This window comes from Lasioglossum baleicum, chromosome 1, assembly GCF_051020765.1.
Source record: "Lasioglossum baleicum chromosome 1, iyLasBale1, whole genome shotgun sequence".
Taxonomy (NCBI): Eukaryota; Metazoa; Arthropoda; class Insecta; order Hymenoptera; family Halictidae; genus Lasioglossum; species Lasioglossum baleicum.
In genome coordinates this window covers 18,351,218-18,372,428 of record NC_134929.1, presented here as the reverse complement: position 1 = coordinate 18,372,428, position 21,211 = coordinate 18,351,218, and the positions used below count along the sequence as shown (strand labels likewise).

At 39.7% G+C, this 21,211-nt stretch overlaps 1 protein-coding gene across 1 annotated transcript in view; it reads right to left on the bottom strand.

Moving 5' to 3' along the window:
• The window catches only part of Sur (Sulfonylurea receptor), a 26,286-nt gene extending 5,075 nt beyond the window's left edge, over positions 1–21,211 (bottom strand). The window contains exons 1-12 of the mRNA XM_076422964.1: positions 14,813–21,211; positions 9,426–9,709; positions 6,525–6,788; positions 6,327–6,429; positions 3,585–3,815; positions 2,597–2,782; positions 2,384–2,530; positions 2,128–2,322; positions 1,933–2,070; positions 486–648; positions 236–414; positions 46–177 (exon numbers count right to left, since the gene is read on the bottom strand). Of these exons, the coding sequence (XP_076279079.1) occupies positions 46–177; positions 236–414; positions 486–648; positions 1,933–2,070; positions 2,128–2,322; positions 2,384–2,530; positions 2,597–2,782; positions 3,585–3,815; positions 6,327–6,429; positions 6,525–6,788; positions 9,426–9,646 (1,959 nt within the window). The 5' untranslated portion in view covers positions 9,647–9,709; positions 14,813–21,211. The remainder of the gene's footprint in view (positions 1–45; positions 178–235; positions 415–485; positions 649–1,932; positions 2,071–2,127; positions 2,323–2,383; positions 2,531–2,596; positions 2,783–3,584; positions 3,816–6,326; positions 6,430–6,524; positions 6,789–9,425; positions 9,710–14,812) is intronic.

Here is a 21,211-nt window from a genome sequence, read left to right as displayed (position 1 = left end):
TGGATCTTGGATTATCGATAATTAAACTAATTTGTCGACACTCACAGTACTGTCTTCAACAGAATTGGTTCTCGAGGAAGCATTATCGACGATCTCCGACTTCCTGTCACCAAGATCAGGCAGCACGTTCTCCATTTCCGGCAGCTGAAGGAAATCCTTTATCCTTGTGGTGGACACCTGAACGAAACATGGATGATGACGATGTAAACGCATTTGATAGAACTTGGCAGCTCACCGTGGCGTTGATGATGATCGGTAGCATCACTGGAAAGATCAGAAGAGGTACGGTGAGCTGGGAGAACAGAGCCAGACCGGCGAAAACGTTCCCAGCCTCCAGGCCACGCTCCTCTATCCAATAATAGACTCCGAACGTGAAGAGCGTCATTAGGACCGAGGAAGCATGAGAGAGGAAATCTAGCAACGATAAGAATTGCATCAGGGAGACGTTCCCATTAAATTTCATTAGCGTAAGAAATCGAATTTACTGATCAGAGTCCAATAGAACGAGTCTTTATCCAGCATTTTAAGCTCCTCGTCTCTTGTTCGCTTAATCTTCTGCTCGAATATCTCCTCCCACGCTCGCAGCTTGACCAGCTTCATTCCTTGAAGAACCTCGTTGACGAGGCGCAGCCTTGCATCGCTTCTATTCTACAGAAATTCCGTCGATTGCAATCATTCAAATGTTGTCGACGAAAAATATGATAGTTCCGAGTGTGAGGGGTAAAGCGGCCCCTAGACGTTCAATAATATTGTCAATATTATATTGTATCATCGATAATATTGACGAGGCACATTGAAAGGCCATATTGAGCGTTTAGAAGGGGTTTAAACGCATTGGTCAATATATTGAAGCATATTCATAGAAATTTTGATTGAAGCGCATTGACGGGAGCCATATTGATGCGCGCATTGACGTTTAGGAGGTGTATTGTCAATATTTCGTTAGTCTCACCAAACAATGATGCGATATGGTGCAAGATTTCTCGCGCAAAATAAAAATTGTCTGCATCGATTGCAAGAAATAGAAACTAAATTGAATGTTATTTCTTCGCTTAATGATTTTAATAGAGGAGGAATCATATAATTGACATCTTGGATTTAAAAAATTTTCCAACAATTTTAAATTTAATATAATATAAGGCAACAATGGGATCCGGCGATTAACATCAAGTAAATTATACAGAATTGAATATACAGGGTCATCCGTTTTTAAACGGCCAAACGTTAACCTGCTGTAGAGGACCCCAAATGGAACAACTTTTACCCCAATCACCTTTTTTATTTTATCCGAAGATCATACAAAAAAGTTTATTTAATAAAAAAGATGCCCCTACTTATTTGAAACTAAACAAAGGAAAAACCATCAAGATTCATCATTGGAGTCCTGAGATATTTAATTTTATGTAAACTCAAAAAATGATGGTTTTTTGCAATTATCTGGAAATCAAGGCCGAAACGAAAAAAGTGATAAGGGTAAAAGTTGTTCCATTTGGGGTCCTCTAGCTGGTTAACGTTTGGCCGTTTAAAAACGGATGACCCTGTATAGTAACTTAAAAATATAGTATTATTAATAATAAAATAATTGATAATATTTACGTCTAAATTCGAGAAAACCATTTCTAAAAAGCCTTATATAACTTTTATGGATTTGGAATTAAGCAAAATCTAATTATTAATTTGAATTCATCACCTGAAAATCTATAAAGCTCTACCATTTTTATTAATTTAAACTTAGAAGTAGCTTCAGAAATGCATTTTTTGAAATCACGATTTTTGTCCGCATTTTTCGCGTTTCAACCCACTGTGCGCCGCATTGATAGCTAGATTGACGAGATTATTGAAGCGTATTGACGAGAGCTTCGATATTATTGTCAACCTACATTGACAATATTATTGAACGTCTAGGGACCCCCTTAGAAGTATTGAACGTACCGCGACGGACTTGAAGTTCCCCGACATCTTCTTCCCCAGAATCAATTGCATAGGAGTGACTAGGAAAATGCAACAGAGTGCACCAACTACGGCGCTGATGCCTAGCTTCGTGTAGAGCAGGAAGACTATGACAGCGATCTAGAATCAAGTTGTTTCAAGCTCTACCGTTTCAAATGCTACAGATCTTCAATGTACCTTCAAAGGTATGGCCCAAGTGTAATGGCCGATCCAGAAGAAGCTCATGACGTTGTAAGCATCCTCGGATACCAGATTCGTCAAGGTACCCATGTCAGCTGCGGTCTGCTGGTTTCTTTGCTGCTCTCTGTCTTTCTCGCAGTCTTCGTCGATGCTCCACGAGCACAGACGCAACGCCTTATCGTACACCAATGCCTGCCACGTAAGATCAAATTATAGAAGCCATTCGAGATCGGTGCTCGATGCTCGAACGTACCTGAAGAGACGTCTTCAAACGAATCCCCTCGACGCAGAGGATGTGAGTGGAGGCCTGGCTCAGAGTGCTCTGCAGCAGTGCGAACACGAACGCCAGCAGTGCCAGGAAGTAGCCATTTTGGAGTACCTCGGAGAACGTCATGGCGCTCTGGAAATGACAGAGGTGCTTCAGAAGACGTTCATGGAAAAGAGGGGAATTTAAACCGTTAAATACCCGATAGACTCGGTGACTGGTCCCGTTCTGAGTGACGGAGATGTAGTCCAAGATTTTGGAGATGGTCATCGGCCCGACGAGGGTTGCAGCATCTCCTAACAGCTTCAACAATCCTCCGATGAAAAATGGAAACCATACTCGCCTCCAGAAACATCGCCACAGGGACAGCTGTCCTTTTTTCTTCAACTAGAAATTGCAAGATTATTGTTCCATCACTTTTAAGGGGTAGACTCGTTTCCAAGATTGCAAGGGTGTCGGATGCGCTTTCTGATTTCTCGATAATGCAACGATGGGGTTTTTCAGTAGTGAAAATGCTAGATAAAAGATCATTCTAGGCCGCGATCGTCCTCGAAAGTCCTATTTTTACGTTTACGAGGCGTAATTTGCATTATTCGACAGCACAAAAAAAAATATCCAGCGCTTTTGGCTACTGAAAAACCCCATCATTGGGGTATTTACCCCCTTAATAATCCCTGTCAGTGTTGGGCAATAAATAAATTTATTTAAATAAATAATTATTTTAATAAAAATGTAAATAACAAGTTATCTATTATTTGAATAATGATATTTGGTCCCCTCAGGGTTTCAAATCCATTTACCACACTACTCCCCATCTTCCACTCTCACCACTATCGCCTACTATTGACAAATAATAAATTAAATTGTATTTTTTTATGGACAGCTAGGCCCTTCGGATGGACCCGACCACTGGCGGTATACCTGAAAAGGTTGCTATAGCAGACAAACCACGCGCACGTTCATTGTATATACAAAATACAAGAAATAAGAGAAGACCAAAAACTATATATTTGATTTCCACCTCGATCCAAATAATAAATAATCTTTTATTTTTCAAATAAGAAATAATAATTTATTTAAATAGAAAGTTTAGTTATTATTTGCAATTAAAATCACACGTTTATTTATTATTTAAAATAAGATTTGCCCAAAACTGATCTCTGTCACACACAGCTTGTTCGTCTATTACCGTCTCTTCCTCGAAGACCCTTTTGAACTTCTCGAACTGCCTCGCGGCGGACTCTTCTTCAGGTAGTTTGCCAAGGTCCTGGCACTCCAAGGGAGCATCGTAGCCCTTCAACAAAAGCTTGACCACCCAGTGGAAGGTGATTCTACTGATAAAGGTGGCCTCGGAGTGCCTGTAAACGTTCCTCGTCCCGGCTTCTTCTTGTCTGATCAAGTATCTCCTCTTTCTCCTAGTCTGCAGCAAGAGGAGAGATGTTTCGCGGATGGATAGACCAATTCAGGGTTTTCGAGCGTTCTGCTCGCAAACACTCCAGCAGCCATACTCGCAGTTAGTGGGTCAAGGAGCGAGGATGCACGTGAAATATTTATTCGGGTCTGGAATCACGAGAGCGCGTTGCCAGCCCATCGAAAGACGGGCTCGAGCCGGCGCGCGGCGTGCTCTTAACGCGATTATAATTAGACGTGAAATATGCTGTCTGGTTCGCGGCCAATTTAACAGGGGAGGGGATCACAGTGTCGCGGGAATTTCTTAATTGAATCGATCGCCTCGGGGAAACCGGACTCTTCTCAGACTCGATGGGAATGCAATCCCATTCAGATTTGATCGCAAGAGATCTAATGCCTTGCTGTTTGCCAGTCTTCAATCTCTCATACGATTGCACCACTTGGTCTTGTTTATGCTGCGCATCTGGAATCTCTCTTGCTCTGAGATCACCGACTGGTGTACTCGCTTCTGTCATTTGAAGTTAAACACACCCCTGATAGAAAATGTTTGATCTAATCCGTGGATCCGTTGATTGATCGTTCGGCCGTATGTTAGTCCTTTATGGAACTGAGCAATGTTGATGCCGCATGTTTAATATTGGTCAAGTATCGTTTCGCTGTTCCTTCAACTCCAGTCTTGTTAAGGTGGAGTGGGGTAAGTCCGCCCTAGTTTTTTGCAAAGTTGGACTTTAAACTGATGTATTTTCAGTCTGGCATGTAAAAACTTAACGTTCTTGGTATCAAACTCTTGCCACAGTTATTACTGATGAATTAGTATTATGTAGGATTCTAATTTTGCTTGAAAATTATCATTTTGATAGGATATTGTACAAAGTGTCAACTAGGATGCACTTGCCCCCAAAATGGGGCAGTCCGTTCCTGAGAGTTAAAAATGCTTTCGAACCTTGTTTCAAGTGCTACGGGGCAAGAAAAGAATTATTATCAAGCCTGCTACAAAATGCTTTTTATTGCATTAAATTATATTGTTTAGTTTTATAGTTACCCATACAGTACGCACTTACTCCACCGCGATAGTACGGACTTGCCCCGTGTAGTTTATTTACGGGGCAAGATCATCTTAGTGTTTTTCTCAATAAATTTTACAAAATACAATAAAAACGGTTTAAGGGTTATAAAAACCTACATCAATATTTTGTTGTACTTACCTAAAATAACAACACAGAATATATTAATAACTTTTAAATTATTGCACGTTCAGGGTAACCTCAAAGTTGTACGTGTACCTCGCACGTGACTGTTTGGCATTGGTTGATTTAAACGAGGAAAACATCTTTATTCTTGGGCGATATCTATGTCGAATAGTTCATTCTAACTTATACTACATTAATAAATACAAGCTGGAGAAATTTCGTTCATATTATAATAAAAATAACCAATTAACGGACTTGCCCATTCCACCTTATACATTTCTCAAGCTCTTAGCTGACGCTGTTCGCTCAGATTTCAAACAAAGTGGCTTACGGAGGGTTGAACGTAATATTCAGTATTGTTGGCGATATTTTAAGAAAACGTTAATCAAATGACAATAGTCCGTCAGTGGCGGACTTTTTCAATAGTACTTTATGTGGAAGAGCAGTCTACATTCAAGATGAGCGATCTATGAGTGGCAATAAACAAATTCTCAAGAGCGCAACGTCGTCGCGAAGAATGCAAACAATGGGCCGGATAACACGAGACCAGCCCAGCGTTATAGTCGTTTAAAAAAAGCTGCATCGCATTTAGCATCGCGTCTAATGGGAGATCTTTGTTTCGCGTCTCCAACCGAGTTCCGTCAAAGAGAGTTCGCACCTTGAGGATCTCGGACAAATATTTAACTCGGTGTCACTCGGTTGGGACGGGAGATGCGTTCAGTGAGAATCGAGTACGACTCTCTCGGTTCGTTTTATTTCCGCGAAAACGACGCAGAAGCTTTCCGCATCTATTTTTGCGATCTAGTTTCGAGCGTCGTAGAAAAGTAGCGCGTTAGGTTACTCGATAAGCTCGGCCCTCTCTCTCTCTCTCTCCTTCAGGTCGCGATAATAAACATTATTATTCAAACAAGCTGAGCAAATGTAAAACAAATGTTTGCGCCCGGTTGCCGGGTGTAGCTGGGCTCTTCTCGATAAGGCTGTAACGCTCCGTCGTTAATTCCCGCAGATACTTCTCGCGAAACAGCTCAGAGTCGTGTTACCGGGAACCCTGGCACGTTGTAAATTCGCATCAAAGCCACTGCAAAAGTTTCCGGATGAGAAACGCGCAGAAATGTGCCGGGACAGGTCGTGGAAAGCCGTGTTTCCATTTCTTTTCGCAGACACGCACGGTGGGCCGAATCAACGAGAATCTGGGTTAACTGGTTAAACGTTAACCAAACTTTGCATTGCATAAATCATCCTTCTCAAAACGTTCGATTTTATCCAGCTAGGAAGATGATGTTTAAAAATTCTCTCAGTTAATCGATGATATATTAAACAACAATACTTACTGCGAAATAGAGTGTATAAGCGTCCAGGACCGCGAAGAAACCACACAAAATGGCGGACGTTGCGGTCGTCGCGAATCGAACGTGTTCGACCGACAAACCGTATCTGCATAAATTGAAAAGTCAATTTAAAAATTATGGTGACACTGTGGTTTTAACGATTAAGGGTTTCCCGATGATCTGAGCTGTTTTTCCACAGACCTGGACAGGTAAAAGCACTTCCAGGCACGTGCTAAGCCAATGCCAGCGAAGATTGCTGCCGAAAAAGCGACTCCGCAATTACCCTTGTTAATTTCTGTTCTCCGATGAAGGAACCAGCATGAGAACACCGCAAAAATCGTGAAAATAGACGACAACGATACAGTTGTCAGAAAGGATTCACAAATCTCCACAAAAAGGATCAGCAGGATCAATATACAGAACGATGTCCTCGTCGTGTGAAATGGCAGGAGCCCTCTCGAGACTCTACAGATAACATGAAAAAATAGTAATTTCTGTCTTAATTTCCTCCACCTTGCGAAATGACAATTTCACGATTAAATCTTTACATTATCAACACACGAAAAACTTAACGTTACTAATGTAAGAATAATTTTACGCTGTCACTTTGCATTTTACACTGCCAGTTTACAGTCATTATATTACCGTACGATGATCACGGACGACGTAGCGATTAGGCCGCGTCTATTAAAGCACAATTAGAACGGGATCGATCGATCATCCGCGGGACGCCGGTCTATCAATTTCTTCCGCGAGCAAAAATCATTGAATTAATTTCCCGGTAATCAGAAACACGAAACGAAACGGGATCGGGATTTTTTCGCGACGCGTACACGACCGTGTCGAGCTCGAAGAAATTAATTAGCCTCCTCCCCGCAGGTGCAATAATTTATCTTCGCGAGGTTGTCGCCCGACAACTTCCGCTCGAGCGATCCGGAGCGGTTCTATCCTTCGATCACGCAGATATGTATTACGCGTCCGTGTACACGAGCCAGTTTTTAGATTCATTGCATATTTTCTTGGATTACGAAGAATATAATCCAATTCGTTCGACACGAGCGAAAAACGAGAAGAATCATTCCGGTTTCGACGACGGTTCTGGCGCTAGAGACGCAAAGTTTACACTATGTAAGAACTACCAATTTGTTTTTTGGAAAAGATAACGATTTATCATTCGCGCGATTGTTCCGCGATTCTATAAGAACTAATAACAGGCTTAATTTTTATCTTTCCTGCGCGTAAAAATTCTTGGAGCTCGTTGAAACGTAACTAAAAATGTACAAAAAAATTTCAACAATTTAAAATGTTTTATAGTTTCGTAGAAAAAAAGTCTCGAATGCAGCCTAAGCATTCAGATTCCCCATTTCGTGATTATTAAGGTTGCAGAGGCGTTTTCACGTGAAATTATTGAATGAATGAATAATTGCGGTGGAATAAATGCAGCCTTGTTAGGTTGAAAAATGTATACTTTATCTCGAGATTAGGCGTTCGTATGGAACCTCCAAGATGATATTCGAGATGGCAGCGAACAGGAAGCGGCGGCAGCCATTGATTTTCCGGTGGATGAACCAGGACAACCAGGCCGCCATCTTATTTCATTAAGATTCTTCGGAAAGGCCGCGTCAAGAATGCGCACACGTGCGGTAAATTAATGTGTTAATTGATTCGAGTCCCTTTCACGCTCGGTTGCGTCACTTTTTTGGGAATACTAGAGAACATCGTGTTGGATCAAGTTACACAGTCCGCCATCTTTCCAGATTCCGAAAATGTAAAGCGTGAAATATACATATTGAATGTTTGTCGTGTAGGTTGTTGCAGACAAGGATGAAATATTATACGCACAACGTGGAACTCATTTCGTATGTAAATATTTGAATAAGATTTCAATACTGTTTCTGGGAAGAGAAGCAATCGAGGAACAATCGAGGAACGATTTGATGAGAAAAACTTTAAAGAAGTTCATAAAAGAAATGTTCATAAAATAAACTCTCATAAAACTTGAAATCGTAAAATTCATAATAAAAATGAAAAGGGAAGTTGCTTTTCGTTCAATTTAGTACTTAGATGTTCTGTTTGCTGTGGAACACACCGTAGAATGATTGTTTAACGTGTAAAGGGTTTATTATAAATTACGAATCGAAAGATCAATCAAAGAACTTGTCACTGTGCACGCGTTAATTACGGTAGTCCCTGTGCGTCATAATTGGAGTAAATTGTTTGGATAGAACGCAGCCCTCTGAATCATGGAGTATCCCAAGGCGAACGTGAGACATTTCGTTCAATTGGAAGTTGCCCTAATTGGGCCCGGGTATTCCCTGAAGATCCGGGAACTCGCGACACAACTTCACGCAACAAACCATCCGCGTGACCCACGCTGACTGAAAGTACAAACTCAACCGAAACGTTAATACCCTCGGAACGAGCTCTAATCCCTACGAAACCTAGAAAGCTATCCCCTCGGAAGATGTTCACGGGAAATTAAACATCGCACGGGCTCGAGAATTGAAAAACCCGTTGCCCGTTTCCATCGGAATCGAGTCCACCGAAATCGTCCGACTCCGGACACGAAAAAAACCTTTTGTTTACAAAGACACCCTCGGAGAGATACCACTGTTATCTTAACCCGCTTAGACTTACCATGATACAGTAGACTTTCAGATACAGGACGTTAAACACAATTTTAATCCTGTTGTTAAACATTGTTGCAACGCGGTAAAGCTGTGTACACAATTTGATAACGACATAGGTTTCTCTAACAGCGTTTTATGCATTGTTAATCATCCTAGATTAAGCTAAAACTCTCGTGTATGCATTCATGACAAAAATTAGTGGGCATCATTTCAAACAGTACAACGCTTAGAAGAATTTAAAAATGCCGTTGTATTGTATTCGACCTGTTAAACATATTAGGAAAGAAATGTTGTATTTTGCATAAAGATCTGCAGTCTACCAATCACATTGACCGGTTTTATCTGCAAATCGTCAGGTGTTAAAGCGTTAGTTTTCATAACAAAAGTTCCATGAATCTCTGATTTGAATCCAGGATTAATTTTCTAATCGTGAAAATGAAATTTCGATCCGGTGATCGTTTCGTTGACTCACTTGTGCCTTTTGCCGCATTTGTGCCGCAGAAACACGATCAACGCCACGAAAATAGCAATCAATGGTACGAGAATGTTGAGTATCTCGATCGGACAGTCCTCCGAGCGATCTTTCCCGGTGATCCTGAAGATAGTGCCATTCTCAGTTCGCCAGGACCATACGATGCGTCTTCCGGGTCGCGGCAAGATCTGCAGCAGCTTGTGCCGTTTGCAGAACTCCATTTTTATCTCTGACTCTCAGGAGAGTTCTCGGACGCTGTTCCCACTCATTTTTCTCGCGACTGCCTAAAAATATTCGTTCCTGTATCTTGTAGCAGGTGCTAGCAATAGACTTTTAAAAAATTCCTGGTTGGTTCCAGAGGTGGGGATTATTTGGCGAAAAAAATATTTGAAATACTATTTAATATTTTAGATTTTATTTTGCTTAAAAAATAGTATTTTATTTGAACAATCTCTGAACCTCGAAATAAAGTATTTCTATTTGGACAATCTGAACCTCGAAATAAAATACTTCTATTTGAACAATCTGAACCTCAAAATAAAATATGTCTATTTTAACAATTTCATCCACAAAATAAAATATTTCTATTTTAATCATCTGAAACACAAAGTAAAATATTTCTACTTTAATAATCTGAAGCACAAAATAGAATATTTTATTTTTTGCGTCTCGTTATACCTAATACTTTCGAAATCGCATTACTTATTTAATATTTTTTATTTTAGCAATAATTTAAAGCAGAAATGGTACTTAATATAAGAAACTATATCATTTGCCACATTTTCGTTTTATTTTTTTGTTTGACTGCTGCTATTCGCATACGACAATGTGCAGCGTTCCAAATTGGAATCTGTTACGGTGCTCCTTCGAGGACACAGAATCAGTCCAGCAAAGCTAAAAAGTCTCACAACTGGGGCAGAGGATGGAATAGCTGTGTTGTATTTTAAAAATAATGTTTTCATGTATTTGTACTTTGCGATACTTTCAATTCGTGTATCATTATCGCTCAAATATTGAAATAATTCTAATTCTGCAATGTTTGTATGACTGATATCATTTGTGTTTCTTTTCCATAAAGGAAAAAAAGTCATCTACTTGTTTGTTTTGTGAAAGTAATTGAGGTCGCGACTCTGAATCTGGATTTGCTATCTGTTTCAAAGCATTTAATATGGTTTCTTTGATAAAAGTACGTTTTTTTTCATTTAAGTCTTTCGGAATCCATCGTAATTTCCATTATGGATGGCTAACAGTAGCAATTATATGGTCGCTTGTGTATTCAGAAAATTCGAATAAACCACGAAATCGAGATTTTAAACTCGATAGTAAATGAAGTTTGAATGCGAACCATTATTTTGGACAATAATATTTAAAATTGAAATTTAAAATAAAGACGAAGTCCAAATATTTTCAATATTCTTAAAATAAAATACTATTTTCAAAAATTACTGCATCAAATAAAATATTTTATTTTCAAAAATTACTGCATCAAATAAAATATTTTATTTTCAAAGTTGTACAGATACTGTAAAATAAATGGGATTATTTACAATTTACTATTTAAAATACTATTTTCCCCAGCTCTCTGGTTGGTTCTCTGTTACATAAACTGCTTCATTGAACAGCTAGGTTGACGAATCAAATGTTTATAGAAGCAAGCTTTCTCAAAGTATTTATTTTTCACAGTACTTGCACTATGTTTTTTTTAGATTTGATTTTCAGATTCGTTTGCCGACGCTTATTCCCCAGAGCCGATCGTGTGATTTTGATGACCGTGAAATGTATTTTCCGCGAGAATTCGCGCTGCTATTGTTTGCAAACGCGTCACAGGAAATAGTTCTGCGCGAGTAAGCGGTCCAGCGGTTCCCGAAATGGTTCGCAGCTGAACAACGAGCTTTTTGTATGCTCACTAAAAATATCTTACGCTCGGATAACTATCGATACGCTCGATAAAAATGCGGCCGTTAAATGCGTTCACCAGCGAGCCGAAAGTTTCGATTAAAAATTTTCTGATGCACTATGATTTTCCTATCGATTTTCCTTTAATCGTGACCGGGGTCACGTGCATGGTGACCTCATGATTCCTTGATAAATTTAGTATTAAGCTTCATCAAGAATCAACGAACTCTTTCGTGCGTCGTTGGAATTAAATTGCGTTTGGTATTGGCTTCGTCAGAGCTTTTAATTGTTCGTAAGAATTCGTACAGCTTTCCCATAAGGAGAGTCAACTGAAAAACCAGTTGCCATTAAACCGACGGTGTGACTGTTCAAAAATTCGACAACGACTCGGCTCATCGATCGTGAGAAGAATATTGCGAACACATTAGATCCTCCCTGGATACGCTGCGCGTTTCGAGACACGTTTATTGATACTACCGTCGAGCAAACAATAAATTTTAATGACCACATTACGGTCTATCGACATTTACGGTCCACGAAACCAATTAACAGGCCACGAAATGACCGGGAGCTATGCGACTGTCTTCTTTCAATTTTTCCTTGTGCGTTCCCCGATGTCGTTGCACGCACAACTCATTAGTATTGCGATCGTGGTTCGATCTTGTACAATCTTGCGATTCTAACTAAATTGTCCTTTGAGAAGGCTAATAAAACGAATAAAATGATATTGAAATATTTCGTTTGTTCTCTTCATACGTTTTTTTGATCTTCGAAGTATCGATAGTAAAAATGGTGTGATTGCTCTTGAAAGAATTAACGAGAATTAGTAGAAACAATTGGCTCCGTCACTTACTGTAATGACAGTCTCAAAATTTTATTCGTTATTAGTAGACTGTGGATCTTTATGCATTTATAGGAAAATTGAGTAGATGAAAATCGAAATTGTTGGAAAATTGTAGAAATTGAAGATGTCGATATATGATTTCTCGTCTATTAAAATCATTAAGGGAAGAAGCAACATTCGATTTATTTTCTATTTCTTGCAACCGATGCAGAGAATTTATTTTGCATAAAGATCCGCAGTCTGGATATTAGACACAATCGATAGATTAACGCTAAACCGTGACAATCGTGACACAGAAAATCAGAGATTTAGTCGTGGCAAGTTCAACGTTAAAGAATATCAGAAATTTCTGACTGCTGTTTCTCGAAACGAACGCAGCCAATTTTGATATCGCATAAACATCCGCAGTCTGTCCCACGCCCGCGAACCTCGAGGAGCATGAAAATCGATCCCGCCATCATTCCCCGGCGAACATGATCAAGCTAACGACGCGTTCGCCGCGCGCGAGCGATTGATTTGAATTTAAAAGTGTTCGCGAGCGATACGAAGTGGCTAGACTTACGTGTCCCCTGGTCGGAATTCCATCGGCTCGTCTCGCATTAGCATAATTTATACGGTTACTTCGTTGCCTCGGTTTTCTGTTATGTCACTGTTCGCGATTCGCGTGCGGCTCCCTTGGCAAAACGGATCGCTACCGAAATGTCGCGTCGTTTTTTGAATAAAGTTGATCCGTGCGCGATTTTCCACGGATCCGAGAGAGTACAGGTCACATCGATCACATTTTGTGGCCTTGGCCGTTCACGGTTTCTGAGAGCCGAGTTACTATTAGAGATTTCTCTTCAGTATGCCAGAGGACGAACAGGTGCGTCATGCCACGGACGTGTCGCTCCTCATATTGTTCTCTTAGCTGGTAACGAAGCAGGCTACGGCGTTATATCATATTTACATTATTCCGCGATTACGTGGCCTTAAGATTCAACGACCTTTCCGTTCCCCGTCGAAAACTGGTTCTATGATATATTTCTAGCTTGATCATTTCTTGGAAAACCCATCGGAAAGGGTCGAGGAAGATTGAGGATGTTTATCCGAAAATAAGCAGGTGTTTGCCAGTGCCATTTGAAAGATTTGGAATTTCTGCACGAATCTCAGGAGACAAAATAAGGACCCTTTCTATTAAAATTAAGTAATTTTTTTTAAAAGTACAGTAGGACCTCGATTAACCGACTTGATCGGGAGAGGAAAAAATGCATGAATTAATAAATGACAAAAACCTAATTCTACTATTCCTATATCTAAAACTCTTATTATAAATCCTAATTGTCTTAATGTTGATAATGCAATAATTTTCTTTAAATTATATTCATAATTTGCTATTAAACCAGCTATAAACATTGTACTCCTAGAAATAATAATAATACATCTTTTTATATATCCCCACAAATAAAAACTTATTATAACGAATTAATAAATAAATTCCCGCAGTAACTAAAGTAGAAGAATGAACTAAAGAAGAAATGGGAGTCGGAGCTGTTATAGCAGCTGGTAATCAAGCAGAAAATGGTATTTGAGCTCTTTGAGTAATAATTGAAGTTAATATATAAAATATTATTATTACCCTTCAATCATATAATATTAAATTTCATGATCCTAAATATGAACTTATTCTAATTAATAATAATAACCCAACATCTCCTAATCGATTACAAAGAATTGTTAATATTCCAGAATTATAAGCTCTTCTATTTTCATAATAAATAACTAAACAATAAGAAATTAACCCCAACCCATCTCAACCTAATAAAATTCTTAAAATATTAGGACTTATAATTATTAAACATATTGAAATAATAAAAAAAATTAATAAAAACACCTAAATCGATTAATATATATATCTCCTCTCATATAATCTCGTATAATCAAAATTAAGGCCCGATGGATAATCGAGACCCGAGGAATATATTCCAAAATAAATTTTGTATTTTTAAAAATTTATTTCCCTTCCTAATATAACCATATTTAAACGCATATTTGTTTATAATCGGGATCCGGTTAATCGAGGTCCTACTGTACATTCTTCAAGCTACTTCCTGTAGAAGTTTTTAGGTTTTTTTGTATTTCTGATACTTTCGCATAATTTTCTGCAGTTGCCAATATAACTGATATTCGTTCAATTTAATCGTCGATAATTGATTGATTCAATGACGATTTTGGTACTCTCGCAGAAAATAGATCCGCGTTCCGCTGTCCTCGGAGGGTTAAAATAAGTCTTTTCAATAAAATAAATTTTGGTAATTCAATCCTTGCGAACTGAAACTGTCTGCATGATAACCCTGACGGTTGGCAACCTATCGACGTGTTTGACTTACAATTACTTTAGCAGTAGATTAGGCGCTGTCAACCTGTCGCTTCACGATTCATTTTCTTAGGTGAAGCGCAACCTCGTTACACGTGTATTTGCGTAGTCAGTTTGTTGGAAAAACAAACCGGGAAACGGTTTGAATACTCGAGGCTCTGTGAGAAGAAGCTTGCGTGTATAATGTTAATGTTATTATTCAGTTTCTCGCAACGAATCACTGTCAATATGTACCGCAATGCTACCGAGCGAGATTAATAGAATTATTCACGATGTCTCTAAAATTTTAGTTACCTTTCTATAATAATGATGCGGCTTCAATAGATCGGCAACTGATGATATGATCACAACGAAAAGTCGATTTAAATCGCATACCCACTCGAATTGCACTATTTGATCTCAACTGTATCGTGTCGCAATTTATAGCAACATACAAACTGAACGACGAATCTCGTACGCATTACTCAAAATATTGATTAAAGATTAAAATGGAATACTTTCCTTCTTCAATTTATTGCTATTCTAAACAAAACCAGTGGTGTCCACTAAAAAATTGAAAAGACAGAAATCTCTCGGAAAGATAAACTGTTCGATCTTCCACTTCCGAATTCGATTTGAAGAAGATTGTGATTTCTATCTGTCGAGTCCCGTCAGTTAGAAAGCAGCAAACAGGAGTACGTTCGTGTGAACGAGTCTTAAGAATGCACCCTTGGCGATAATGCAAGGTTTAAGGTGGCGGTAACCACTTGTTCGATTTCGCGAATCACGCGTGGTCACGCACGTGCGCATGGACCGACCGCAGAGCCAAGTACACGCGTCTTTCCTGGCTGACGGTCTGCGGACTACTGACAGATGAGAGGCCGAATGTCGAAGAGGAGAGCGAATGGTAATTCCATGTGCGCGATGATTCGATGACTCAGTGCCGAGAAAAAAGGGCCAGGCGGCTGCGGAAGACGCTCTTTCATCAGAACCGACAGCCTTTCCCAGAAAAGATGACTCCTTGCTGCTTTCTCTCATCAAAACACCCTAAAAAAATATTAGGGTCGTTCCCAAACCTTCTGCCATAATGTGATTCTGAATATTTTAAAGCTGGCAGATTTTTATTCGAGATCATTTATTTTAACAATGATTAAATTTATTGTTGCACCGACAACTGGAATTTTGTAAAACCATAGTCTCGATACATAAACTAATATCGGTGTTCTAAAAATTATACGAGTAGTCTGGTTTAGATTTTACTAAGGATTACTATATTAGAATTATAATTTCTTTGCTAACACCCCACTTTAGAGCTGAAATTACTTTGATAATATTTGTCCTTTGCATACAGTCACCTATCAAAGATTTGATGTGTTCGGTCCACGATAATTTCTGGTCAAAAAGTAAACCTAGAATTTTAATTTAGGAGCAAGAATTAATTTAATATCAGGAGAATTATTGTTTTTCTAGTGCAGAGCATATATTTAGATTTATTGCCAGAGAATCCAGTCTTACTTGACCATTTATGGATTTTATTTAGTGTATTTGTTTTATGTTCAAAAGCACGATCTCTAATTTTTATATATATCCCTTAGTTTTAACTTAATTTGTCCCTGTCTGTTAAATTGATACGATAGCAAAAGACCCATACGATGAAAAGGTAGGGTATACTTACATTCATGAAAAAATTTCTTCTTCGGAAACGGAGTACCATAGAGCCTCGCTTATATAAACACGTCAAGGGACGACGCAGCTTGGATAAAGGACAAGGATCGGCAATAAAGGTTCATTAACGATTTATTACTTTCTGATAATAGGAAAGTGGGGTTCCTCTAACAATTTCGATCCAAACCTTCTGTAAAATTTCGAAAAAAATTCGTAATCCGGTGAAAGGGAAAATCATAATAACTCCACTTGAAACAGAACACGCCTATCCCACAGAATACAAAGCACCGAAAGTCTCGAGCTCGTAAAGCGGATGCTGGGGAATGGAATCTTCTTGTGCTATTTCTGACGATGTTGATCTCTTCGGAAGGTTCTATTTCTCGCTCTAGTGTCGGGGTTGTTGAATGACAACGCGCGGTCGGTTTATTTGAAAAATATTTAATAATAAACATTGACAATATACAGAGAAAATACGCCATAAGAAGTCGCTATGGGAGTAATAAGAACCTAACAACTGGTCCAGACTTACAAAATATCATCAAATCAGACAATGATAAAGGTGTTCCTGAACGACACCTCGTGTGTACTCCTATCAGTTATTTTGCAACTAAAGTTGGAGTTGATCGTATCCTTGTTCTCTCGTACATACATTTATATACCTGACGTGTCTCGATTTTCCGATTCATTTTATATTATTACTTATTTTTTTTTTTGTTTGTTAACCTTATCTTCATCTCGTCGACATTTTCGCTTCGCGTGTGTCCTCTATGTGTGTGGCTGTGTCTGTGTACGTGTGTATTATAATGTAACATTCTCCTGCGCGGAACGGTCGCACTATACACGGCCGTTTAGCTCCTGAGGAAGGGATTCGCGAGCGGAATCGAAATCGATCATGCTAAACGATCATTCTCTATCGTTTCCGGTCGCGAATCCGGTGTACACTGCGAGGGAAGCGAAAAAAACAGGTGTGTGGCGGCGTTAGCGTGATCATTCACGACGTTCCCTGCGATCATTACAATTTTTCAATTCATTTTTCGATAATTCACACACGCTTTCTATTCCCTCTAGATCATCGAGATCAAAATCTCCCGCGATCTCAAGCACCGATCCCTCAGCCGCGATCATAACTAATTGTTCAAGCGTCCGCTAATCATCTCCGCGCGTTAAAAACAAAGTCTCTACAGAATACAATAATATCGCCTGCTCGAGCATGTGTATGTACAATTTGCGTTTCTAATTTCCCGTGTACAAGCGACCCTCGACAGAGAGAGAAAAAGAGTGAGATGAGCTTCTTCAGGGTCGCGTGTATGCGATTAACAACGGCTGAAGGATCGTGATTGATCGAAGCGGGATCTTCGCAGACGGTCACGTCGATCTCCGCTCGCTTACGCTCGCACACCGCTACGACTTTCGACTTAATTTAACTTGTCGGCGTGTTTGTTCGCCCTAATGTCATGGAACATCCCTTATTTTAGTGTCGCATCGCCAGCCCTTACCCCGAGCGATTCGAGGGATGAAAAGTTTCAAGGGCGCGCGACGTTTGTCGTTCTCGAGATCCCGCGCGGAGCGGACTCGTCTTTCGCGAGTTCATTTTTTCTGTGTTGAACCGGAAGTGTGCGTTCACGAGAGACGGGATAGACAGAAGAGCAAAGGAGAGACAGATAGAGAGAAAAAAGACAACATTTCGACGATGAGTCCGCGACGAGGATCTCGAGCGTACGCCTACCTCCCCGCCTAGTACGCTAGGATATGTTGCTCGTAAGATGTGTCGTTACGTTTAGTCAATGTATTCTCGTCTAGCTTCTTTTTCTTCTTCTTACTGTTGCTGCTTCTTCTTTTTTTTCTGTTGTTGTCGTTTAAATCCCTTTTTACTGCTTCATAATCGTTAATTGTATTATTATATCAATAATATTTATATATGTATAACGTTACGGTGCGTATCATCGTATCATCTCGAGGATTATTTTACACTGCGATTATTCCCGCTAGAGCTGCTTGAATCGGGCGTACTGCTGGAACCAAGATGGATATGGGGATTTCGGGAACGAGGAGATTCTTTCTTCTTGCTCCCCTGTGTGTCGTACTGTATGGGGTACCGTCGTAACGGTCCGTGACGATTTCGTTTACTAGTTTTCTTTAGTTAACAAGAGTTTCGATCTAAGTAGTTTTTTTGAAGAATCCGCTTGGTAAACTTCCTCATGGAACACGAGGACCGATTCTATGTGTTATAGAGGTTCTATGGGGATCTCTCGATTCGCTTCGATTTCTATTAGTTTAGTGAGAAAGAAACTGTAGTAGTTGGCGGTACGTCTAGCGTTAAATCTGCCGGCTCCGAGATTCTAGTTCTAGCGCTTTGAACTCGTTAATTAGAGGACTAACTTTATTAGCGTCGAGACAACTTCGCGGGAATGGATGCTACCCTAATCTATCCATCCCTATACCTAACCCGCGGGATCTCCTTTTGTACAGGAACGAGCACTGGGTTGAATGTTTACAGGATGAACGTAACACAGAAAAATGAAATTAACGAATTATGATAATGCACCATACTGTGTTTAATAAATGGCAAATCATTGACGAGCATACAATTAAAATGCATCTAGTAAATGTCAATCGTACAACTGTCTATTTTCTCGACGAATAAAACTGACTGATTTTCAACTGGACTGAATAGAACCATTTCATACAATTCTTTCCAAAGCCTGAACTATTAAAACTCGACCAAAGGTGCCGGAGTTCATCCCCAAACCCAGCCCTCGTACAAAAGGAGCTCTATCATTATATTACAATTCAATTCGAGACAACTTTTCTCAACAATTATACAATTCTACGGTTCAAGACTAATCGCCACGGGTCGCTCCGATGTGCTAAATATTTTTGCCAATTCCGCGAGTGATGGCTTCTCCCGTCGTGGAACGAGGCTGTACGATAAAATAGAGAAAAAGGAGGAAGAAGGTTCTTTATCCGGGAGAGCCGTAAAAATCCATCGACAAAATTAAGGTGCGATAGGCCTGCGTGATCGACGGGGGTAACCGATAAGATACGACCCGACGAAGAGCAAGAAGAACGATCGTTGTGATACTTTTTGTAAGGTTTCTCGATTCGGGGAGTTTAGAGGGAGTTGTGCACTCGTGACGAAGAATAAGACGCGAAGACGATTTGGGTCTCGCCTAGAATTTGAGCTTGACCTTACGCTAGCCGCTAGTAGTAATAGCCTACCGATAAAGGTATCGATTACGAGTAAGTATAAATTGTAATTACAGTGTACAATATACAGGGATAGACGTGCGTCACGTTTGGCTGCCCGGGACCTGCCACGCGTCCCTCCGGAGCGGACGATCATAATCTTATCTTTAATATCAACTGTCATTCCTCTTCTAATATCATTCGTTTCTCGAGCAAGTAGGTCCTAGAAACCCTTACATGTAAGTAAAAACGTCTCCTGTTTCGCCGAGGAACGAGACCGTGGCAGGCTTCTCGTCGATAAAAAACAGCGAATCGTTTTGCAAGAACGATCACAGGATTCTCGCGAGCGGGGCCTCGCGGGACTACACTCTCGGTTCTCGTATCACTAGCATTTACCATTTGTTGTAGTCTCCTTTAAAATCTACGCTCGTTAATTTAATGTTTACAAGAATCATGAGTATGCGGTATCATTTATCTTCGGAGTTTTTCTGCTCGAAAGTCGATTTAGCTTTCTCCCTAAAAACTGGCGCGCCGGGTGCACCCGTTTCCCCCCGGTGATTCTTTTTCTATATTTATCATTATACTTAGCATTCAGTTTTCTTTACTATTTTCCTCTTCTACTACATCTCCTTCTTCTTCCTCCTCTTCTTCTTTGTGCTCGACTATTCGATCGAACCATACAGTCTCGTCGAATTTTGTTTCTCTTTGTCGTATTTACACGTGTACCGGCGGCGCTCGCAACACGAAAGAAAGAAAAACGAGAGTATGGTTGTTTTTGTTCGATCCGGCCGTGCCCCTTTGACGACGGGGAACACGTCTACCTCGACGACTATAGCCTAGTTTACCTATCGCCTATCAATCGATTAGAATTCGAGGGGAAACGTAAATGTAAAACGGTTCGCCGACGACAGAACTACCTGACGCGCGCGCGATCTATTGTATTATGTGGTAAATAAGAGTTAAAGGAAAACGGAAAATCGAGGAAAACATAAACTAGAGTGGGGAAAGATAGACAGACAGACAGACAGACGGACATACAGACAGACGGAGAGATAGAGATCGAGAGAGATAGAGTATGAAAAAGGAAAATAAAGAACGTCCTTGTCGTATTTGGCTATTTCACACACAACTCTCTGTGTACTTTTGTATATCCCCTTTTTTGTTCTTCTTTCTTTTTTTGTTTGTTTGCTTTCTATATTTGCACGCACGCGCGATTTGTCGCTGCTTCCTGTTCTCGTTGCTATCTCTGTCGCACTCTTTCACTCAGGACACACACTCGCATCTCGCTCATTTACGCTCTTCTCACATTGAGTCACGCAACACGGCTTATCTATTTATATATATATATATATAATATATATTTATATATATATTATTATATATTAATTATTACATATATTATTGTATATATATAATATATTAATATATAATATATATTTCTAATATATTTATATATATATTTATTTATTTATTTACTTTTATTACGATAAATCTCCACTTAACTAGAATTTAACAGGGATTATCACTCACTCGGCTCAATGTGCGTACCATTTCCCTCTCGCGTTTACCCCCGCAAAGGAGTACTCTGTATTGTGTATGTATGTTTGTGTATCTTATCTGTGTACGTATGTGTGCGTGTGTGTGTGTGTGTGAGGTTCGTCTTCGATTCGATCGAAAATATATATATGTGATAGTGGGAAGGTTGGTGATCGAGAACGTGGACTGATATGAATCGAGGAACTTAATTAAAATTGAAACTGTCTTCCGGGTTCATCCCTTAACGCGAGAACTGAGTCCGATGGAAGAACAACGGCGTGAAGAACTAACGAACAAGCTACGAACGAACAAATGTAAACGACGATT